At 36.2% G+C, this 25,726-nt stretch overlaps 1 protein-coding gene across 1 annotated transcript in view; it reads left to right on the top strand.

Moving 5' to 3' along the window:
* The first annotated feature begins 3,170 nt into the window (after positions 1 to 3,170).
* LOC6039413 (cysteinyl leukotriene receptor 1) overlaps positions 3,171 to 25,726 on the top strand; it is a 47,664-nt gene continuing 25,108 nt past the window's right edge. Inside the window, exon 1 of the mRNA XM_038258703.1 lies at positions 3,171 to 4,017. Coding sequence (XP_038114631.1) covers positions 3,220 to 4,017 — 798 coding nt within the window. The 5' untranslated portion in view covers positions 3,171 to 3,219. The remainder of the gene's footprint in view (positions 4,018 to 25,726) is intronic.

The following is a 25,726-nucleotide window of genomic DNA, read 5'->3' as shown; positions in this document are numbered from 1 at the left end:
TTTAGTTTTTAGTTTTTAGTTTTTAGTTTTTAGTTTTTAGTTTTTAGTTTTTAGTTTTTAGTTTTTAGTTTTTAGTTTTTAGTTTTTAGTTTTTAGTTTTTAGTTTTTAGTTTTTAGTTTTTAGTTTTTAGTTTTTAGTTTTTAGTTTTAGTTTTTAGTTTTTAGTTTTTAGTTTTTAGTTTTAGTTTTAGTTTTTAGTTTTTAGTTTTTAGTTTTTAGTTTTAGTTTTTAGTTTTTAGTTTTTAGTTTTTAGTTTTTAGTTTTTAGTTTTTAGTTTTTAGTTTTTAGTTTTTAGTTTTTAGTTTTTAGTTTTTAGTTTTTAGTTTTTAGTTTTTAGTTTTTAGTTTTTAGTTTTTAGTTTTTAGTTTTTAGTTTTTAGTTTTTAGTTTTTAGTTTTTAGTTTTTAGTTTTTAGTTTTTAATTTTTAGTTTTTAGTTTTTAGTTTTTAGTTTTTAGGAGAATTTGAACGGTTCGCGTCGCGGTAAACAGGCCGGATTTTCGTTGCCGTTTCCGTCTTTGTTTCCCCCCCGATTGTGTGCGTATTTCGACCCGGGTGATTTCGGGATGTTTGACAGTTGCTTTGGAGAATTTGAACGGTTCGCGTCGCGGTAAACAAGCCGGATTTTCGTTGCCGTTTCCGTCTTTGTTTCCCCCCCGATTGTGTGTGTTTTTCGGTCCGAGCGGTTTCGCGTTTTCGCATTTTATTTGGTTTTATCTTTCCACAGCCGGCTGTCTAAGATTGAATCATTTATGCTAAACTCAACACCAAATAACCGGGAATAATCTCATCCGCATCCTCCGACTGTTTGCCTTGAGAATGCATAATACTTCACATCATTAAACAAAATTTATTGATTATTGGGTCGCATCATCATCCTTTATGATGAATCCTGGCCATTACCCTTTCCCACTAACAAAATCCCAAGTAGAATTAGTTTTCCGGCACACGCGGGGGTGTGGATATCGTATAGAACCCACCCTTTGTAGCAGCCTGTGCTAACTAACATTCCTGTCCCGTTCCCTCGAGATCTACAAACTGACATGGCGGGCGCCGTTGGTGGCCAATGACTGTTACCTATTTGCTTCAGATCTAGTTTTAATGATCTTGATGTTTTATCTTTTCAACGCATTCATACATGCTGTTGATAAGGGAAACACCATTAGATCGTTTAAGCGTATGGTCAGTTGTATTGATAGGATATTACGGTCCTGTTCAGCAACGGAGAAGGACAACCATGGGTGGTCTCTCATGCTCATGCTCATGCTTTAGTTTTTAGTTTTTAGTTTTTAGTTTTTAGTTTTTAGTTTTTAGTTTTTAGTTTTTAGTTTTTAGTTTTTAGTTTTCAAATCGCCGCGCGAAATTCCGCTTGAAAGTGCTAGAAGATTCTGGAATTCATTGAAAAAGTGTCACGTCGTGGCCTTGGAAGCTGGGCCATCAGTCGTGTGGTGTTCGTGGGGGAGATCGGTGGGCGAATCGACGTTAGAATCCGCGAGAAAGTATTGGAAGTTTCTTGAATTTATTGATAGAAGGCTTCGCGTTGTCGTGTATATGTTGAATTTCATTTCGCTTTGAAAGCCCTTCCCATAGCATCGTTGCTCGGATGGCACGCCGACGGTAAGAAGTAAAAAATTACGGGATTGAGTTAATAATTAAGTTCTTCTCATAGCGTCGAAGATCGGAAAGCAACGATTATGTTTCACTGTCTGGTCTTATCTACCAATAATGAATCGTTGATTGGAAAGTACGCCGCCGGTTTAGTTCGTTTAAGTTATTGTTTTAATTTCATTACAATCGGTTACGTGGTGTCCTCTTTTCTTTTAGTTCAAATTTGTTGATAGTAAAAATGTTTTCCAACGGGCAGTTTTAATGTTAAATCATCAAACTTTCCATTTTATAAAGAGTAACTATTTTTAAAAATTTATTCGCGTGATCGTATAAACAGTAACATATACTGATCAGTCCAGCCCATAGCACTACTGCTCGGTTGGCACGCGTTCGATTAAAAAAAGTTTTTAAATAATCAATTATGTATCTTTCCGCAGCCGGCAGCCTAAGATTTAAAAAAAAATCAACAGATAAACAAATCGCTTATGGTCGCATCACCTACCACAGTGAATCCTGACCTCATACCCATCTTATTAACCCCTCAAAACTCATGTGATACTTTGTTGGAGACGCAGCCGATTTAGCGGTCCCATCACTCAAGTATCGGACTAACATTCCCATCCACTTCCCCGTGTCTTACCACTGGTCGTGGCCGGCGTCGGTATTGATCAGCATGATAGGGATCTTTGAAAATTGCGAAGGGGTGATGATTGGTTTCTACTTTTCATCTGTGGTCCACGGAGCAATTTTTGGAGGTCCTGGTCAATAACAAAGTAGCATCTACGGGTAGACACCAATGCTATGCTATGCTAGTTTTTAGTTTTTAGTTTTTAACTCGAGTTGTTTCGGAAATACTGGGTTATCCTGGAATTACTGTATTAGATGTTTGAAATGAAAGTCATTCCGGATTAATTATGAATCTGACAAGATCGCGGTTGAAAAATAGTTCAATCAACTAGTTTTGTAGATACCACTAAAACATGCGAAAAGCTGATTGGTACAAAAAAACAAAAAAAAAAGAAAAACTATCAATTCATTATTTTACCAGCTTTAATCAAGCTTGCATCGAACATCTCCTCCAACGTATTTCATCAATGAAATGAACCGCTCTCACCATGAACTCCTGAACGGGCACTCACGTGAATCCTTCGCCTTCGGGGCTCGTTACTATCCTAGCAGCGATTCATTCATTTCGCACGCGATTTTCCCCTCCCTAATCCGGTAGGCGCCAAACCAGAAGGGACATTCCAGCTCCTAGCCCGGTGTGTCTCTGGTATCAGTGGCCTCGCAGTCTGTCCAGCCCAATCAGTAATCGTTCAGCTATCGTCGCGGTACCCTCTGCTCTGGCGGGAGAGGCCAATACTCACGGGTTGTGATTAGCGTCTGGACGTGTCTGGGTTCACGATCGGAGGTGGTACAGTGACCGGGTTTAACGCGGATAGTCCTGGGAGGGGTTGGTGGAGTGAAGAGTTGGTGCTGCCTCTTGAGATTTTCCGAGTTCTGAACAAACATCGCGCAGATTACGCGGCAGCGCTGTAATTCATTGTCGGTTGGGTGCGAATCTTAAAGTGCTGGTGTACACAAAGAAGAATGTAGAATCGTTTTTTTTAAATATGCAGAGCAATTCAAGTGTCGATGTCTTCTGGGAAGGGGGCTTCCTGCTGCCTTTGGTGCTGTCATCGCCGGAGACGTCGCACCATTTCAAGGCCGGATGGTACTCGACAAGCGAAGATCTGCTGACGTCAGCGGAGCTAAACTCAAGTAGTGTTGTGCTAAAGACCGTCACCACCACTTCCGTGTACTTGGTGACGACGACGACCACCTCCAAAACCGCCGTAAGAGGCGTCAGTGATCGGACTCCTCCCACGGTGGACGTGTCCCAGCGGGATCCAAACTATGACCAGCAAACCTTTCTGCACTACGCGGAAGTGCTCAGTGTGATCAACTTCTACTACGTGCCCGCCCTCGTCCTGTTTGGCAGCATCGGGAACATCCTCTCGGTGCTGGTGTTCTTCAAGACCAAACTCAAGAAACTCTCCTCCTCGTACTACCTGGCCGCGCTCGGACTCAGTGACACGTGCTACCTGTTCGGCCTGTTCATAACGTGGCTCAACCTGATCGACGTCAAGATCCACACCCTCGAAGTGTACTGCCAGTTCCTGATGTTCCTCAGCAATCTGTGCAGCTTTCTCTCGGTATGGTTCGTGGTGGCCTTCACGGTGGAACGCTTCATAGCCGTCCTGTACCCCCTGAAGCGGCAAACCATGTGCACCGTCCGGCGTGCCAAGATGGTGATAAGTGCGTTGACGTTGATTGGAGTGTTTATCAGCATGCCGGTGATTTTCTTCGCCTCTCCACTCTACTCGCCCACCATGAATGAAACCATTTGTGATATGCCCGAGGAGTACAAAGTAAGTGCTGCACGAGTGTGATGTGAAGCCAGGGAAAAAAAAGGACATAACCTCGACATGTTGCAAGAATCACAACAGGACATACACTCACGTCCGGTGCTGGTGGTTGCTAACGACGGGCCTGTCGGGTTAATGAAGTTCAGTGCGGAAGGGAATGCTGTGTTGTGTGACTAAGCATACAGGAATAAGGAAGTGCTCACTTTCGTTCACCTGTTACTGTCGAATAATTTATTCTTGGAATTATTTATGTAGACATGAGGCGACGCGATAGGCATGTGATGTTCATGATTTCACGGAAAAAACTGAGAGAAAATAAATCGAAAATGATTTGAAGCCAAATATTTGAAAATGTCAGCGTTTGTGAATCTGCCTAGCTTTATTTTTGATAATAAATATTTTATCAATTCCGAAAATTTCTCAGTAGATCAAAATCAAAAATCTAAAGTTCCAATTCCTCAATTTCCACAAATTTCAAACTTTAAGAGGCTGTATCTCAGCAGTTAGCAGTCTAGTATACAAAGTTTAAGGAATTCTATGGTTCATTTCAGGTCAGTTTTGTGATTTTAGCTGTTGTTTTCAATTCATAAAAAAAATCCTGCATTTAAATCATCATAATCTGATTGCAATTAATTTTAATATCGTCAATATCGTCAGAAATGTGCAGTGGTAGATTTAACGAATATAAGGGACCATCCATAAACAACGTGGACATTTTTGTTTTTGAAAGACAGACCCCCTGTGGACAATTGAACAAAATATTGTTTTTGTATGTAGCGTGACTATCTCTAGTCTCTATTACATGATGGTTCAAAATCTGGTTCCAGAGAGACATGATTTGAAAAAGCTAATCCAACTTTGCAATCGAAAAGTAGTCCACCGATTTTTTTTAAATCAATTGCAGGTGAGAAAAATTATCCCACGGATGGTTATCCTAGAATTAGAGGGTGACGAGCGGGAATTCCCGGGAAAAAATTCCCGGGAAATTGACAATTTTTGGACCTCTCGATTCCCGGGAAATTTTATTCTTATAAATATGAAAACCAACTTATACAAACTACTCAGAAAAACATTTGAAAAAATCGAAATTGTTCAGAACATTGAGTTTTCAATGATCGATATTTAATTCAATTCAATTTGTGTTTTTATTAGAATTTAGTAGTTCTGTTCCAGGATGTTACATTAGGGTGTAATATGGTTGTATGGAAAAAAATAAAGTTGTCCAAATTTAGCTAGCACAGCAACTTTTTGGTTCCTTATATGGTCCTTAACAACTTCCCAAAGTTTGGTAACGATTGGTTAAGTCCCCACTTTGCGCAAAGCGATTGGTTAAGTCCCCACTTTGCGCAAAGCGATTCAATTTTCCATACAAATTTGTATGGGAAAAATCATTTTTTTTTTAATTTTTATATTTAAAAAATCCACGTTTCACGCTATATCAAAACCGGATTCATATTCGGATGCTCTGGAATGTGCTCTACAACTTTCTCGAAGAGAGTATGGTACTAACTTGCTCCTATAAAAAGATACAGCGTGTTCAAAACTCGTCTAAAACGTGTTTTTTGATCGAAAATCACGTTTTAGACGAGTTTTGAGGACGCTGCAACTTTTTCAGGAGCAAGTTATGAAGCCGGTTTTGATATAAACCAATCGTTCCCAAACTTTGGGGAGTTGTTTAGGACCCCAAAAGGAACTAAAATAATGCTGTGCTGGAAAATCGATTTTGATATTACACCCTAATGTTACATTTGCAATTCAGAGATTTGGAGAACCTTTCAACTGAGAACAATTCATAACCCTTTGCAGGGAGGGTACACATTTTTACGTTTAGATTTTGCTAGCTGAGTGCCTTTTTAAGCAAAATAAATTTTGAGAAAAAACTCTAGATCTATGATCGATATTCAAGTTCGAATAAACCAATGCTTTTTTAATCTTCTTCAAAAATTTCAATAACTATAATTGAGAGTAGCCAAAATTTACTTTAAAGCATACTTAGTAGGTACACCTCAGAAATGGAAAACTTAAGTTTTTTATGAAATATTATTTCTATTTATTATTTCTAAGAGTTTCATTGAACAAGTTTGAATTAATTGTAACTGAATTGGTTGAAATGTAACAAATTTATTACATTTCTGTTAAATTATTGACACTATTGCATAGTTCATAGGGAAATAGCGAAATACAACTCTCGATTCCTGGGAAATTGAAAATCTGGAGAATCGTCACCCTCTCTCTACCTAGAATTAATTATAGCGCTATGGTGGCCATCTTGATTTTTTTATGGCATGTGGAATAACTTGTCATGGTTATCCCAGGAACATTTTTTGGGAAAGATTCCAAAAATGAATGCAACGAACAATTAACATTACCTGGACATGTTACTGGGCACAACTTGGTGAAGGCCATGTGGATGAAAAAAAAAATTCCAGAAATATTTGAACATCAAAAATTTGAAATCAAATATGAAATAAATTAAAAAACAAACTAACTTAATCCACCTATGTGGTTGATGCCTTCCTCACTTTTTACCAACAATGGGTAATAAGAGTGGTTTGGACACATACTTCAGCTATTTTTTTGGATCCAGAAAAAATAAGTACACAGATATAACTTAAGTCAATACAGAGTTGCCAGTTCTTCAATGTTTTGGACTCGTTGGAAAGTTCTTTTGATTACATAACCAACGATGGGTTGGATGCTGGATCCGGACATCGTTTACATGCATTTAAGTGAGATCCGGCTTCAAAAAAGTACAGAAATATCACTTAAGTGGTCATAACTCAAGACAGGGTTGCCAGATCTTCAATGTTTTGAACTCGTTGGAAAGGTCTTTCAATAACCTAACTAACGATGGGTCGGATGATGGATCCGGACATCGTTTACATGCATATAAATGAGATTATATGTGGAAACACATTTTTATACAAAACTTTTGAACTAGTTATCGAAACTTCAAACAATTCAATAGCGATGTATGGGACCCTAAACCAAATCGAATGCAACTGGTTTGGCCAAAATCGGTTCAGCCGGTGCTGAGAAAACTTAGTGAGAATTTTGTTCACATACATACATACACACACACATACACACTCACATACACACACACATACACACACACATACACACACAGAGACATTTGTTCAGTTTTCGATTCTGAGTCGATATGTATACATGAAGGTGGGTCTTTGAGCTTCTAATGAAAAGTTCAGTTTTAGAGCAGGATTATAGCCTTACCTCAGTGAGGAAGGCAAAATCCTTGTGGGATGGGACTCTGGATCATTCCCATTTGCAGGGCAACAAGTTGTGACATTAGGGTGTAATATGGTTGTATGGAAAAAAATAAAGTTGCTCAAATTTACTGAGCACAGCCACTTTTCAGTTCCTTTTGGGGTTCTTAACAACTTCCTAAAGTTTGGGAACGATTGGTTAAGTCCCCACTTTGCGCAAAGCGATTTAATTTTCCATATAAATTTGTATGGGGAAAACATTTTTTTGGATTTTGATATTTCAAAAATCCACGTTTCACGCTATATCAAAACCGGATTCATATTCGGTTACTCTGAAATGTGCTCTATAACTTTCCCGAAGAGAGTATGGGGCTAACTTGTTCCTATAAAAAGATACAGCGTGTTCAAAACTCGTCTAAAACGTATTTTTTGCTCGAAAATCACGTATTAGACGAGTTTTCAGGACGCTGTATCTTCTTTCAGGTGCAAGTTAGCACCATACTCTCTTCGGGAAAGTTGTAGAGCACCTTCCAGAGCATCAGAATATGAATCCGGTTTTGGTAACGCAAAAAACGTGGATTTTTTAAATTTCAAAATTCAAAAAAAAAATCCCGTACAAATTTATATGGAAAATTTAATTGCTTTGCACAAAGTGGGGACTTAACCAATCTTTCTCAAACTTTGGGGAGTTGTATAGGACCCCAAAAGAAACAGAAAAATTGCTGTGCTGGAAAATCGATTTTGTTATTGCACCCTATTGTGACATCCCAGAATGATTTTTAAATTTATTTCATATTTGATTGAAAATATTTGATGTTCAAATATTTCTGGATTTTTTTTTCATCCGCATGGCCTTAGGCCAAGTTGTATTTTTATGTTCCGGGAATGCAGAGCAACAAGTTTTACCAAGTAACATATCCAGGTAATGTTAATTGTTCGTTGCATTCAGTTTTGGAATCTTTCCCAAAAAATGTTCCTGGGATAACTATGACAAGTTATCCCACATGCCATGGATAACTTTTCCCATCTAAAAATTGCAATGATTTGGAGTTATAGTCACTTTATAGCTATAAATTGACGGAAATGAATAAAAAATTTCGTGTTTTTAATACTTTATGAAGAAAAGCCATTCCTAAAAAATAGTTTTGAAAAGCTGCTAAAATTTTCTACAGTTTTCTGAGATACAAAGTCTCACAAAGAATTCAAATTGATGAAAATAAGTTTTTCCAAGCGTCACCTAATAAGCATGTAATTTTCAACTCATTAAAATCTTCTCAAATAACTAATATTTTCATTATTTTTTAATTTGGTCTTAAATACGAAATGAGAAATTTTTTATTTGTATTGACCGTTTCAAAAGTTATGCTTGATTTTAAAATGTGACATTATTTTAATTGGAAAGATCAGAAAGTTTCACAAGAGTTTAATTTTTGATGAAAATTGAACCAAAAGTTTCCAAGATGTCGTCAGTAGAAAATAATGTGATAATAACATAACATATTTAGGTAACGCCAGATTTTTTTTTAATTGATTCTTTGTGAGACTGTATCTCAGAAACTATTTCTCTTTTTTAAAATTTCTCAGAGAGAAAACTGTAGGATTTTTTTCAGGTTTTCAAAAATTTGTTTTCCTACGAGCGTTTCTTTCAAGAAGTATTTTTTAATCCAAAAAAAAGAAGAAAAAAACAGAATTGGCTATTACTTGGGAACGATAAATTCTATATAAAAATTTCTTCGAATGCAAATTATATTTGGTTTGAATACAAAATCCCATACAAAATTAAAATGCTCTGCGAATGTCGTGTCAGCTCAGACCGATCCCAAATTTAAGGAGGATGTTTTGAGTCCTTGTTGTGGCCAGAAAACGGCAGTTCTGCATATCGAGTCCCTCTAATGAACTGTCCCTAAAATTGTATGGAGACTTGTTTGGAGAAAATTATGCAACACCCAAAGAAAAATAAATAAATATGAAGCCTCAAAATAAAAAAAAAATACTCTATAAGAATCTCCCGAAGAAAGTATGGTGTTTCATGCTTCTGTAAAAAAAATAATATACAGCTTATTCAAAATTCAAGACCGAGCCACGTAGCCCAGTGGTAACGCTTCCGCCTTGTAAGCGGTAGATCGGGGTTCAAATCCCGGCTCGGACCAATACAACTGGTGATCTTTTCCCTTCTGGAATCGATTGCTTAGTAAAGGGAAGGTAGTGTATCGTCACAAACTGGACCTTATCAAGACACCTTAGGAAGACAACCTATGGAATGTTAACATTTACCTTAACATGTTAACATTTAGTTGATTAATAAACTGTCACTGAATCCGCTTTGTAAATGCCGGCCCCGATACTCTTCAAGGGTGTTCCCCTCAGGAACAGGGAAAGATTTACTTATTCAAAATTGGTCTAAAATGTGTTTTGTGCATTTTTTACCAGTTTTGAGAACGCTATTGAATTTCAGTACCAGTGCTGAAAAGTTCTTGTTTTCAGCACTGAAATGGGTGCTGAACTTCAGCACTAGTATCAAAAAGTAACTTTTTTCAACATTTTTTCTTAATTGAACGTTGAATTTACCTAACGCATTGAAGTTTGACATAAAATTCCATTCAAAAAGCCTTTTTTCAGAGTTGCAAAAAATGTTGTAAGCAACTCGTAGCAAAACTTGATTTTTTCAGCACTCTTCATATTTATCCATCTCGGTTAACCTCGTTGGACAAAATGTACGACTCGTGCTGAATAAATCTTCTTTTTGCAACTTGAAGTATGAACTACTCTTGAAGCACCATTCGTTTCCACGAATATTTTGTTTTTTCTTTTTCTTTTGTGGAGACTCATCGCTGCACTGAAAGATTTGATCCAATTTCCTGAACTGCCTCGGCACGAACCTTCATCTGCCTCTAGTAGCATGTTGAGATTTACAATCTCCACTGGTGCGAAAGAAAAGACATAAACCATGTCCCGGGTAATGGCATCCTTTCTCCGGCTGCTGCATATTGTACCCACAGAAAAAAAAACCACAAACTCAACACCATCGTGCTCGGAAGTTGTCCAAAGCAGCCGCATATCGAGTTAATGTAATTCCACCCAGCAAAACGAGTCGAATGGACTGGAACAAATCACGTCCTGCTGAAGCTCCTGAATATTCAAGTTGGTTTCTTGCCTTTTAGGATTGAGCAACAGGACAGTGGGCGGAAACACTTGTTACTCGAGAATTACCTGTTTATACTCTCGGTAATAGGTGACTAGTGACAATCGTGACAATTAAGACGTTTCGCAATTTTTCTTGCATGAATTTCAACACTACGCCGAAGCGAAGTTTCCACGGTTTTCAGAAATCATTAAAATAATTTTATCGACAAATTCTCAGCAAAATTTGCTGCTGATGAAATTAAAACCATTACAGTTAGCTCGAACTGCACATAAATAAGTGATACAAAAGCTTGCTGATGTTGCGCCTCTCGCTGTTGAAAGGAAAAATTCTACGAAACGCCTTTTGAGCTCGATGAAAAGCAGATTATTTTTTCCTGACTTGCAAAAAAGTAAAACGATTGACGATACAGCAAATTGTTACAGCATATAGGCAAACATTGAGCCGAGTGAATCGATGTCATTTTGTATTCAACTTGTAGCATCTTAGGTTTTTTGCGCTTGACTTACTCAGTTCAGTTAAAGATAAATCATAAAATATGTTTATCTTTGAAATGCAAAATTAAATCAAAATTCCTCGAAACCAGAGCAATCTCAATAAATCAATATCGCAATTAAACGCAAATAACTAAACCACCTTTGATCATCCTCCATTACCGATGCTCCTGTTGCTCGAAATAGACCCGCGCATATCCGTACCTTATTCTGCTGCTGCTCTGGGCACATATTTTATGGCAGTAATGAAATTTCATTTTATTGCTCCGGATGAGATAAAAAGGATTCCAGCGTGCTCAGATCGCTGCTGCTGCCAACAACCGGGAAACCGCTTTCCCTTTTTTCTGGGCTTTGCACAATTTTGAAGACGGGGCTCATCCATGAATCATGAAGTTGATTTTTTCCATAAATTCAAATGTATCCTCCTTTAACAAAATATGTTGCAGTTGGTTCTCTGGCTGTCAATCTTCTCGCTATCAATATTGCTCCAGCTGTCAATAAATTTTCAGTCCCTTCAAGAAGCATGCTTTGATTTTTCGTTCTTTGATTTGATACCTCCTGCTCTCGACGGTCCCTTCAATATTGACAACGAGAGAGTCCACTGTATATTTTTTCCTGAATATTGTAGTTTATGGATAACCCTATATCGTAATTCGAGCTGCCTGGTTGCGCAGCAAAGATTCAAGGAGGAAGAAAGTATCCAAATTTAAGGACAGGCCTCGGTTTGGGTGCCATCGATGTGGAATATCAGCTTGATTCGTTTCAATCGACTGCCGAATTGTCCGCACAAGAAGGTTGAAACTCAATTATGTATGATGATTTACCAATGATGGCATCGTTATCCATTGACCACTTCTTATCGTACCGTCATCTGGGGTGAATCAGGATAGCTGTTTTTGAAATATATTCATTTTTCCATTACAGTATCTCAAAATTTATAGGGGTCATTCTCCGCCAACTCACACAGCATTTGGCCCGACCCACGGGATCGAAACTCGTCTGAAAAACCTGTTTCATTTTCTCCTTCAAAACGGTGGCGCCGCGTGGTGGTAGCGTGGTAGCTGCCCTGTTTATTATGTACACTGTGAAATTATCCATGGCTAATCCAATGATCCAAAAGGTGACAACAGAAATGTCCGTCTAAAACAGCCCGGGAGCATGTTGACAGCTCCCATACAAACTGAGCGTACCCCGTTTTGTGGGCCCAGTGTGCCAATGATGGCGGACTTTGATATTATCTAGGCAAACTTTTGAAAATGGCGAATAGTTTAAATAAATATTGTTTTTGCCTTGTTTTGGTTTAAAACAACAAAATAAGCATTCTGGAATCATTTTCTTTTAAAACTTGTTTAGAGATACGCCACGTTCAAATATTAGTATAGAACAGTTGAAGTGAGCGTACCGCAAAAGCCGTCACGAAAAAAAAGTTTCCTATGCACAATTTTGAGTTGCGCATTTTATTGGTGGACTCCGACGAGGCCCACTTGTCATATGTCGGTGAATACGCGCAACTCACGAAAACTGTCATCTTAGGGTCCGGTTGGTCTAAAAGTGGTGCTGCGAAAAAGATTACACAGTCCAACAAGATTTTGTCTCTGAGACGAGGATATGTGTTCCTACACAGAAAAAAAAATGTAATTTTACCCGACACTGAAATCATGTTTCATACGTAAACATGCTCAATTTACATTTGAAATGCAATGTAAAACGTTGTATCGCATTTAAAGTACCTTCATGTAAAATGAGATTCAACGTAATGCATAAATCTCATTTAAACAAAAAAATTGTTTCCATCAAATCGTAAATTTGAAAAGTTGAAAGGCATGTAATTGTATTTGTAATGTAAAATTTACTAAATGTAAAGTTGAAAAGCATTTATATTTAAATAAAAAGTTTGTTTTATGAAATGACAGCTCAAGCAGAATACAAAAGCAAATCAGATCAATGTTGTGATGTTTGGTGCGCATTGCAGTGGGAGTGTTTTCCAATCAAAATTTCGATTTGGCTACAATATTTACGTTGATATCTGCATTAAATTCCCGGGTTCAAATTGATATTGAAAGTGAGACCAAGTAATTAGTTAATTTCGGCCAATGTTCAGAAAACCGTAAACGGTAAGTCCTAAAAACAAGAGTTAACATAACAACCAAAGAAAAGGGCCGTTATTGGTTTGTAAACAAAGAGTGTATCCTGTTCACGCTAGAGGAAGTTTACATCTAGCACGAAAGGGATACATTCTTTGTTTACCAACCCAATACGGCCAATTGGAACTTAAACTAAACATCACCTTGCAGTGTCCCGCCGGTGGCGCTCAACGCCACCAGGATTTGCTGGTCCAGGCAAGTTCCACGTCAACGGCCGCGTTGAATTTTAAACTCTTATTGAATCGAACTCCACTCCGACAGCACAGATTGAAAATTGTGGCTCTCGAAGTTTTCCGGCGGTACGGCAATCAGCTGGAAAGATTCCTGCACGCTGGAACTGGATTTATAAGCAAACCGGGACTTCCAGAAGTGCCGATGCGGACACGCTTGTTTCTGGCGCGGCAAGATTCGGTACGACCTTGAACAAGCTGCTCAGGTTCCGTCACTGCGCCGGTTTCGTTCCGGTTGTGCAATTTCTTCCTCGTGACTGTTACTTGCTCACTCACTACAATTTCGGCTTGATCGTAACTCAACGTAAAGGGGACGGATGTAGGGAATCTGCAACCGGATCTTGGACCAGAACCATTCCGAAATGCTCAACAATCCACATCAACGGTTTCACGGTTTGGTCAGCAATTTTGAGCAAATTTGCGCTAAATTTGTTTGCAGAACTGCGTTGAAGGAGGTTTATGTTAAACTTTTGCAAAACTGGTACCATTTTTTCAAAAAGCAAAAACTTATTTTCAGCTAAATTTTCTTAACATAATATTTATTTGACAGACAGACAGTTCAACCGTCAGGTGAGAACCCCTGTGACTGAAAATGCCGGTGGAGATTTATGATGGAGGTAACGAAAAATTGGGTGCAATAAGAAATTAATATTGTCCGTTTCTCTAGAAGGTACACGCCGCGCGGTATTTCATAATGAGCCGTAGACTTTGTTTTCAGCTATTTTTAGCACTTTTGATGCAACAAATACATACCTGGCAAGAACAACAAATTCAAAACGTGCAGAATAGGATTTGACAGCGCGCTTTTGCCGAAAGTGCGTAGTTCGAGGTTGATTTTTTTAGTTTTAGCAATAACAATTTAGCAAAATACAAAAAAAAAAATGTTAAAATACAAATATAAGAGCTTAATAATTTTACGCCATCTATTTACAGAGCACTTTGTCTCAAGCTAATGTATATTTGGTATTTCATTTTTTTTTAAATTCTTTGATTCTAGAACCATTACATTATAATGGCCATGACAAAATGCGACATTGCAAAGAGAAAATAAATTTAAGGATCAGTTTTGAAGCAATGTTTTTTATGACTTTTTAAATATCAATCGTGATGAGCAAAAGTTAAAGATTGGGGTTCCACATTTATTTGGTACGAAAAGAGGAATTTTTATGAAGATTTTCAGAAAATGTGGCAATTTTCCGGGTAAAAGTCTTTTCATTGTAAGGTTGTTTAAGAGCCAAACTAGATCAAAAAACACTTTTAAACGAAAAACTTGCTCTGTTTTCAAAAAAGTCCAACTGAAAGCGTTTTCTATTCAGTTTTTCATGTTCAACAAACTTACATAGTAAAAAAAATGTGAATCAATTTGTATGTTTGATCATATACAGAGTTATATTTTCGAAAAGGTTCTTTAAGCTGTTATGTTTCATATGATTATAAAACCTTTAAAAAAAAAATAGGTTTTTACACTTTTCTGAAAATCTCTTTACCTTATCTAATACATTTACATTGAATGTTGTCTGTAACTTTAAGCCGGGACTAAAACCCTGTTAACTTATCTAGTTCAGTAGTTCACCTGCTTGGCATGCCTCTGCAACACTCAGTCGCAGGGTGACAAACGTCATTTATCCAAATTCAAAACATACAATTTTTTGGGAGCACCACCTCCACCCGGAACGACTTGCGCCGAAATCCAGAAGTGCCTCGGGTTCCAATAGAAAAGTGAAAGTGTTTGCTGTTGCAGCTCGGTAAACATCACAATCCGAATTCGAAACGATCCCGTCCGGTTCCACGTTCGGCTTTTTTTTTCAGAAATAATCAGCGAGTGCTGTTCGAGCAACTGTAGCAGGTGATTCAGGTCATCGTGACCGACGAAATGCGGTTCCATCGAAAGAAGGGTCCTGCGTAGTCCTGCGGCAAGAAGACCAACGCACAGCATCCACCACCCGCTCCGGTCAACTTCGCACTAAATCCACTTTCTTCAGCCAATCGGAAGATCCGCTCCATCCGATCGCCGTCGTCTTTCAGAATCGAAACCACATCGGCAACGAGATGTCCCATCGAGTCATCCCAGGGTGGCGATTCTTCAAATCTGCCACGCCCGCCACCAACTTCGCCGTGGTCCGACTAGCTCCGGTGTCCACGATCAGGATGTTAACCTGCTGGCGAAGCTTCAGACTCTGGAACGGTTTTCCACGCTTGAACTTGATGAGATTTCCGTACGTGCAGATCGTGTTGTCGATGCTGGAAGGCCGCTCGTGCATCACAATTTCCGAATCGAACGCCCACTTCTAGATCTTCTCCAGCACTTCGGGTGAGTCTTGAAGCGAGAAGTTCGCCTCGAGTTCACCTTTAATGATCTTTGAGAGTAGAAACGCACCAGCGGAAACGCAAACGCCATATCCGGCGGGTCCATGTGAAAGAAGGTGCTTCAGAGTTTGCCGAGCGAGTCCGTTTTGCCGCTTCTACCAGTACGTCTTCCAGAATAATCGATCGGAGATGTTGGCTGGCTTGGCCACACATACTCTCGTTTTCCGTGCCGTTATAGAGGTGGGTTGTTGCTGTGCCTTGCCTCTAATGCCAAGAGATTAATTTTGTTTATTTTTATAGGCATAACATGAGTGTGGCCTACCAAGATTTCCCAATTCTGCGACAAACTGGATCCCTAAGCAGCTTCCGGTTCACAGCTGGCTCCGTCCAGCGCAGGGTGTGTCGTTGTTCCACGGCGAAAAGTTGCACTTGATCAGGAGTGCATGTGGGCGTTCGGCTTCTGGCACTAGAGATTCAAGAGGACCTCGACGCTGTTGGATTGACCCCTAGCAGATTTTGATCAGCCATGTAGTAAAACTGTGAGTAGGTATTGTATTTTTTTTTTCAAATTTCTTGTAACATCCGTAGAGTTGAAATCACAATTATGCTTATAAAACAAGCTTTCTTTTTAATGAGTCTAATTTTGTATTACTCCGTTGAATTTTAAATCCGATACTTTTTTCAAGCTCAAGCCCAGTTTTTATGTTTGTACGATGCAATTTTGTCTTTTCTGATCAAAAATATGCAATGCATGAATACAATTTGTTTACAATGTGCTTAAATTGATTAGAATTGATAAAATAATGCAACTTTACAAACATTATTTGGGCGAAGTGATTGAAATTTACATCGGATTCAAAATTCAACGGAGTAAAATTTTTTTTCCATTTTCGGTAAATTTACATCATTTTCATCAGAAATTTAAACTTTTCGAGGTCGAATTTCTTCGGCATGTTTACGTTGCAAGGCATGTAAATTTCAGTTGAAGTTGATGTAAATAAGCATCATTAATGACGTGCACTTTTGGTACATCATAAATGATGTAAATTTACCGGATTTTTTTTTTCTGTGTAGTAGAATTTTGCCTGCTGAATCCGAATCCGGGTCCAGAATTGCTTAAAATGGTCCCAATTTTGAGATACACCCGTTTGAAATGTTAGTTTAGGCCAAAATTAGCTACTTTGTCGACTATTTTACAAAAGAACTGTTGAATAAACAACTAAACCAATATAGGTATCTTAAAGTTCACGTTTTCCCCTTTCTGAAACACCCCTGGTTTTTTTTAATTTGATTGACTCTACACATATTTATAGCCATTTTAAAATTATATTTTCAGTTGGTTCTCATTCAAGTTTTTCCAACTTGCATGCAAGTCAAATTCTGCTATCAATAATAAAAATAAAAAATGCTTTGCAGAACGTTAAATAAGTTTGTCTTGGCAATCTAATTGATCATTTTTAATCATTTTAGTAAAAATAGAATTATCGATGATTTTTTCAAAATAAAATCGATTTTATGTTAAAGTATGACTCAGAGATGGTTGAAGGTCGATGTCTCGTCAGTCTTATTGATCATATTTAATGTATTTTTGTACTGATGTTACTTCAGCAGGGAAACGTTAGCAGGGAAAATTTTAGTTCTCGTATTGGCCACCAGATGGCGTCATTGAATTTCACTTTCCCTGCTCACTTCACATCGTCAGCAGGGAAAAAAATGTGAAGACAGCAGGGAAAGTGAAATTTCCCTGCTAACGTAAACAGGATTTTTCGAACTATAATTTGTATCGTAAATGCAATCTTTTCAACAATATATTTACTTTGATGTATTTAAATTGTTTTTTTTATGTATTGCAATGCCTTCAAATCTGAACAAATATTTTCCCTGCTAACGTAACAGTTAATGAGCCAGAAGATAATTTTAAAGTCATGGTCATGGAGCACAGAAATAGGCATTTTCAAACCAAAATATGAATTTAAGTTAAAATTTTCAATCAAACTTTTATGCAAAGGTACTCAAGTATTTTTAAATGATTCCTGTTCTTCAAGTGTTCAGCAGCGAATTCTATAATTGGGGCGTGGCTTATTATTGTGATGAGCATTTTCCTTGCTAACTTCACAGTTACCAAGCGTTTTGTTTTTGTTTTTTTGTACAAGCTAAGGTCCAGGTATCTATTTAATTTTACACTAGCACATTTTACAACCTTTTCATAAATGTACGACTGTAATGTAAAATCAAATGAATATTTTGTTTGAAAAACAATATTCAATCTTTTCTTATTGGATAACTCTTAAAGATTTGGATTTCCTAGCAAATATTACCACTTTACCATTAACTGCTTGGTATAAGAGCGTTATTTTAAAGAAATTAAATTTCAATTTTTTTCGAAATTTTTAATGTTTTCAGATGGATGTCCCAGAATTTATTTTTAAGTGAAGTCCCAGACAAATCAAAAATGTTTTCCCTGCTAACGTAACAGTTTACTGAGTTAAGTGTTACTTCAGCAGGGAAAACGTAGACCACGCCCGCAAGCGAGCCAAAACATCGTCAGCAGGGCAAATGGCAAATATTATTTTATAAGCAATATATATAATTGCAAAAAAACATTAAAGCCACAAAAATTTATCATGCCCCAATATGTTTTGAAAACATAATAAAAAAAATGGGCAGATTTTTTCCCTGCTGACTTCACTTTTTTCACTGCTAACAACGTTGTGGGGGCGTGGCCTACACTTTCCCTGCTGAAGTAACACTTGGCCCAGTAAACTGTTACGTTAGCAGGGAAAAGATTTTTTTTGAATTGTTTGGGACATCAGTTTGAAAAAAAAATCAATTCTGGAATGCGCAAGCAGGGTGGTTTTGTCCGTGACTTCAGTTAAAAGAATCAACTATGAGACACGGATTTAACTTTCGAAAAAAAATTATGAATTTTCAAATAATTCAGATGGATGTCGCTAGGGTTTGTTCAAATATTACGTCCAGTGATTTTCGGGATTTCGGACCCCCCCCCTCCCCCCTGTCACGCACTTTGCCTATACCTTTAACATGGGCTGTCACAAACCCCAGACCCCCTCCCCTATTTATGGACGTAATTTTTGAACAAACCCCTAGCAGTTTTGGCCAAATGTTCCTTAGTTTTTATAAAATCTAAATCAAATCAAAACACAATAATACAACAAAAAAGTCAGTTAAACACATTAATAGTTAATTTAAAAAAAAATAACTACAATTAACGAAACGATTTTTTTTTTATTTTTGCTGCTTACGTTAGCACGATTTTTTGTTTTCTAAATGAGAAAAATTTAATTATTTGAACAATTTCCTGCTGATTTGATCAAATAAGCATTTTTTGTATCTTTCAATGCAATTTAATCTCAGTTTTTTTTAAACTAGTCCGATTTTCGACTTAAAATGGAGATAAAAATGACTAAAATGTATACTTTTTCAAACTTTTATCAAAGTTATGTTCACTGATAAACTGTGAACCGATTCCATCAAATAAATCATGAAAATGTTGGCAATTGTTAATTAGACGATCAAAAATATAAAAATTGAGCCAAAATGGTTGGGCAGGCCTGATTTAGCGGATGGGGGAGTGGCTTTGTTATCGGATGTATATTTTTCATGCTAACGTACAGCCATCCCACATATTCGGAACGGTTTACAGATCGGCCAATGCTCAAAAAATCATAGCAAATTGATCATTGAACTTAATAATTCGCTTTTACCTTCATTTGAAAGCTTTTCTTGAGATCTTTCGAATTATGTATCCAACAACAGCAAATTTTAACTTTTATATCAAGTTTTTGAAGAAAAACTTTGACCCTTGAAATCCACAAATTCGGAACACTTTTTTCTTACGGATGTAAACAAACTTTGGTTCTCTCCGTGAGTACATAATTTTTAAAAAATAATGACTTCTCGCACTGAAACCAACGAAACTCAAGCTAAGTGATGGTTTATAAGTGGTCTGATAACTTCTTTTTTTTGAAAATATCAGTTAAATTCAGGTGTTCCACAATTGTGGGAGGCACAATAACATCCCACAATTATGGAACAGGCAATTTGGAGGCAGTGTTTTGCTGCTCTGGATAAAATAGTCTTGAAATTAGGTTTTTTGTTCAAAAAGTACTAACTTTACTAGTGAAATAGCAAGAGAATGTCCAAATAAAGGTCCTAAAAATAGTAGGGTCGACAAAAAAGCTGCATTTGCCATGTTATTGATAAATTATCACAAAAGTGTTCCGAATTTGTGGGTGTTCCGAATATGTGGGATGACTGTAACAGTTACTGAGCCAGAAATAAACTTAAATGGAGCCTAACATTTCAAAAGGGCACAAAGCTTTTGTAAACAATAGTGTATCCCTTTCACTCAAATCACAGTTTACATAAGGTGTGAAAGGGACACACTCTTGTTTAGAAAAGTTATGTGCCCTAATGAAATGGCAAGCACGAAATGTCAGAGAATGACAAAGGTATTTTTCAAACAAAATATTTATTTGAGCTTACATTACAATCGTTCTTTTATGAAAAGGTAGTAAAATGTGTTAGTGTAAAATTAACATTTGAATAACAGGAATTCCTTGAAAACATTTTACACCAACATATTTGAGTACCTTTGCATAAAAGTTTGATTGAAAATTTTAACTTAAATTCATATTTTGGTTTGAAAATGCCTATTTCTGTGCTCCATGACCATGACTTTAAAATTATCTTCTGGCTCATTAACTGTTACGTTAGCAGGAAAATATTTGTTCAGATTTGAAGGCATTGCAATACATAAAAACAATTTAAATACATCAAAGTAAATATATTGTTGAAAAGATTGCATTTACGATACAAATTATAGTTCGGAAAATCCTGTTTACGTTAGCAGGGAAATTTCACTTTCCCTGCTGTCTTCACATTTTTTTCCCTGCTGACGATGTGAAGTGAGCAGGGAAAGTGAAATTCAATGACGCCATCTGGTGGCCAATACGAGAACTAAAATTTTCCCTGCTAACGTTTACCTGCTGAAGTAATATCAGTATTTTTGTCTGCTGAATCCATTCCCATCATTAGATTCTATCGATAAAGGTCAGGTTTTCAGGCAAAAAAAATAAAGTATGACGAGACATCGACCTTTAGCCATCTCTGAGTCATACTTTAACGTAAAATCGATTTTATTTTGAAAAAATCACCGAAAAATCTATTTTTACTCAAAAACCTGATGATCTAATGATGGTAATGGATTCAGCAGACAAAAATACATTGAAAATGATCAATAAGACTGACGAGACATCGACCTTTAACCATCTCTGAGTCATACTTTAACATAAAATCGATTTTATTTTGAAAAAATCATCGAAAATTCTATTTTTACTAGAAAACCTGACCTTTTCGAAAAAATCTAATGATGGGAATGGATTCAGCAGACAAAAATACATCAAAAATGATCAATAAGATTGCCGAGACAAACTTATTTAACGTTCTGCAAAGCATTTTTGATTTTTATTATTGATATCCCAGCAGAATTTGACTAGCATGCAAGTTGGAAAAACTTGAATGAGAACCAACTGAAAATATAATTCCAGAGTTTTTTTTGAAAAGGACCAATAAACTATTGTCTTTCATAGGTTTATAGGACCTAATAAAAAAAAACTCTAGAATTTTAAAATGGTTATAAATATGCGTAGAATCAATCAAATTAAAAAAACCAACGGTGTTTCAGAAAGGGGAAAACGTGAACTTTAAGATACCTGTATTGGTTTAGTTGTTTATTCAATAGTTCTTTTGTAAAATAGTCGACAAAGTAGCTAATTTTGGCCTAAACTAACATTTCAAACGGGTGTATCTCAAAATTGGGACCATTTTAAGCAATTCTGGACCCGGATTCGGATTCATCAGGCAAAATTCTACTAAGAACTTATATACTCGTCTCAGAGACAAAATTTGTTGGACTGTGTAATTTTTCATAGAAACAATATTTTGACACTTTAGCTTATTTTCAGAGATTTTTTCAGCGTTTCTAGTGCTATTAGTGTAGTGCACTTTCGAATGCAACAAAGCGCTTTACATTTGGTCTGCGCCTTTTTGAGATATTTAAGTTTTAAATTAGCATCTTTTTAATCCCTTAAAATGGTTGTCCAAATTGATTTGTCAAAAAATACAAATACTTATTTCAGAGTTCTAAACTACCCCTGATTGCATAAATGTCCCATAAGCATTTAAATCGCTGAAGAGCTAATTTTTCAAAATCACCCTAATCGTGAACCAAAACAGAACCAAACCAAAGTTGATTCTTCTGATTTGCAATAACTCTTTTAAAGATACCAAAGCTCCAAAACTTCACCTTTTTTGGAAAATGCATTTTCCACTAAATTTTGCGATCTGGACCAATGTGAACTATGAACTGAAAAGGATAAAATTCATTTCCACACAAAATTAAACTTTAAGGAGCAGTATCTCAGCAACCATATTGGACTGATCAACATTGTAAAAAAAGTGCTGGAAATTAATCCCCCCGTCCCAGTTAATCAAAAAATGTACATAGTTGTTGTTGATTGCAAATTTTATCTTGACAGTTTGTTTGTTTTTTCCAAAAATATTTTTTTCTTCAAATAATCCTTTCTTGGTAGGGTATTTTAACCATTAGTGGACCCCCTAGTAGAGCCGAAGCACATTTTTCACAAATTTTCAATATTTTAGGCATTTTTTCATAACCCTTTGTACAAAACAATGAAATCGGAAGTCTTTTAAACAATTTTTACTATTTGTTTTATCAGTTATTTGTTTTTAAGCAGAAAAATAGCCATTTGAAAAACAAGTTTTCTTGCCTGTTTTGGACCCCCTTTTCCTATAGTGGAACCGGGTCCATAATACGATTGTGGACCCGGGTCCACTATAGGCAATCTATTATTTTTATACCAAACTCACGTTTAAAAAACCACTGTAAACATAAAATAATACAAAAAATGGTAATTTTGATGCAAATTTTTCCATATTGATTACATAAATGGTTGACCGAAACTAAACAATAGATTTGTTTACAGTTGCTGATAAAACCACGCATGCTTATTTAAAAAAAAAAAAAATTATTGCTTTATTATTATAAAATATCATTTCAAACTGCAATTATTATGCTTCAGTTAAGTACAATTGACTATAGTTTTGATTAATTATAAATTCTTACGGCTTCAGCATTTTTGGAGCTTTTAACATGAAACAGCTATATTTATGCTCATAATTGAAAAAAATATGCGTTTAGGTTGATAACAACAAACATTTATTGTATGTTTAAGAGAAACTTTTGCTTAAATACACAGTTTTCTTCATTTTTGAAGGTTTAATTAACAGGGGTTCACTTTTGAAAAAGTTTGGATTTTCGTTGTCCTATATTGGACCACCCTAATTTTTGGTCGAAAATGAGCAGTTCTTCGCTTTATTTTAGTAAAGTTCCTCAAACTTACATTATTTCGACTTGCTGAAGTTAAGTAATCAGTCAAAAAATGATTGGATAGTTAATTCATTCATAAAATAGAAATGCAGTTTTGTTGTGAAAATGCTAGTGGCCATGGCTGATTTCAGTGGTCGAACTCAAAACACTTATTTTGGAGAAAAGGACAATTCAATATCAGTCAACATTGTTTTAAATGATGCTGAACATGCCTAATAAAAGATTTGTAGACAACAACACGCTTAAAATTGTGATTTTATTGAATTTTTCACTAAAAAAAACCCTTCAGAGGGTCCACTATAGGAAAGGGGTACACTAATGGATAACGTACCCTACCAGATTGTACACAATTCTAAACTTTAGTGCATTAGGTTTTTTTTTAATTTCCTAAAACATTTTAAAAATTGAAATCAAAAATATGTATTTTGAAAATTGAATTTTTAGTACTTAAAAAAAAAAAATGGAAATCCAAAGAAGTCTATATGGGAAGACTAGGAGAATTACTCAGCTGCGCCACCCTAATTTTCCATACAACCAAATTCATGTATTTTTAGTTATTAAAATGGTTAAATCTTGACAATACTGGTTGTTCCAAATCTTTTAATTATACTTCAAAAAACGTATCCTTTGAAAAAAAGGGTTAAACTCTTATTGACACTTGATCCAAAGTTCAATGTTCTTTTAAGTGCCGTTTAACCTTTTTTTAAGTCTCACTCACCGCAACTAATCGTCTGAAGAACAGTATGACAGTTAATTAAATTTTCGCTCTTTTGACATTCTTGCGATGGAAGTGGTTTTGTGGCAAAAGGATCCCTCTTAATACCATTTGTGTGGTCGTGGTGGTCTTTTTTTTTCTTATGGCGCAATTAAGGTCCTGAAAATAGAGCTTTTGAAAGGCAAAAAAAAAAAAGAAAAGTGGCGGTATAAACACACGACCACACACACACACAGGTTTCTCCCCTTTCAAGGCCACAACCACAACAATAAATGCTGGGGTGGTTTCGGTTACGTTCGACATAAGTGTGTGGCAAAAGTGTTCATCAAGCTCTTCAAGCGAGCTCAACTCATTTTATAACCAAGAGCTTTTCCTGTCAGTCAACATCAAACAGGTTACAGGTTTCCCTGTATTTTTTTTTCTCTTTTCTTTCTTCCTGGGTGTGCAAATTTGCGGTAGCACACATACACTACACAGTTTCGTTTTACGTGGTTTTGCGCTGGGTTTAATTATTTTAATAAGCTTACTGAGCTTGAAAAAAATAAATTTATATTTTTTTGGTTCTAATCACCACAACTACGTTCTTGTTGAATAAAAAAAAAACGAGAAGTACAGCGAAAGAGAAGAACAATTTTCCCTCACTTTCCCAAATTGATTTTGCAAAAATCTGCCTCAAGTACCTCTTCAAAATTTATTACAGTCGGGGCCATTCCCCTTGAGCTTTGATAAGCAATTCTGCTTCAACCTTTTTTGAAGATTTATTCATTTAGGGTGGCGGTGGAGACAAAAATATATCGCACAGGAACAGAGCCAATTCGAAATCTTTGCCCAATATACGCTCAGGCTGGACGATTTGGGTTTGATTTATAATAACATATGGTAATCAGAGTTCAGTATATTAAATGAGAATTTACGATTAAAAAGGATTTTCTTTGGATTTTTTATCCTAAAAATGGCGTAGAATCACGTAGAATGTAGCAACCTTTTTTTCAAAATAGTTATTTGTTTAAGCCGTTAAAATTTCCCACATAATTATATGGGATTTGCTACACCTAGCACAGAAAAAATGGTAACGGTTTTGCGGGATTACAACTGGGAATAAAATTTTCATCAGTTTTTGTTTGATTTAACTTGTTGACACATTAAAATTTTCAACCTTCAAAATTCATTTTTTTTACTTTGTTCCCAGAGAAACTTTAAGTTGGTGATCAGTGAAGCCAGTTTGGAAAAAAAGGCGGATCTTTCAATGTTATATAAATTTGACTCATTAGGGTATTTTAACCATTAATGGACCCCCTAGTAGAGCCGAAGCACATTTTTCACAATTTTTTAATATTTTAAGCACTTTTTCATAACCCTTTGTACAAAACAATGAAAACTGAAGTCTTTTGAACAATTTTGACTATTTGTTTCATCAGGTTATTTATTTTTGAGCAGAAAAATAGCGATTTGAAAAAAATATTTTTTGCCTGTTATGGACCCCCTTTTCCTATAGTGGACCCGGGTCCGCTATAGCCAAACTGTTATTTTTATACCAAATTTAACCGATATTTGATGTTTTGATGCATGGTGTAGGTCTAATGATAATGAATAAAAGATGGATTTTGCTCACTTTTCATCATAAACAAATATGTTTTGTTAACAAATTTGGCTTTAAACAACAACAAAACCTATCAGACATTTAAACACATTTATTTCCGAAAAAGATCAGAGAAAACGATTCAAAAACCACTGTAAACATAAAAATAATTTAAAAAAAGTAATTTTGATGCACATTTTTTCATATTAGGGGAAAGTGGGGCAAGTGTAACAAGCTAAGGAAATGCTCGTTATAACCCATTAAAAAGTTAAAAAATCTGTCGGATTTTCTTATAATCATCTTATTCTAGGTCTTGACTAAGACTTTGTTAGAACAAGTTTTTAAAAAATCCTGATATTAATGTAAAAAATTGATTTTAAAATTTTTGATTTTCCGTACGTTCTACTCAACTAGTGGGGCAAGACGAACAATCCGTTGGGGC

This window comes from Culex quinquefasciatus, chromosome 3 (genome assembly GCF_015732765.1).
Source record: "Culex quinquefasciatus strain JHB chromosome 3, VPISU_Cqui_1.0_pri_paternal, whole genome shotgun sequence".
Taxonomy (NCBI): domain Eukaryota; kingdom Metazoa; phylum Arthropoda; class Insecta; order Diptera; family Culicidae; genus Culex; species Culex quinquefasciatus.
The sequence above is the reverse complement of the archived record's forward strand: the minus strand, read 5'-3'. Positions and strand labels throughout refer to the sequence as shown.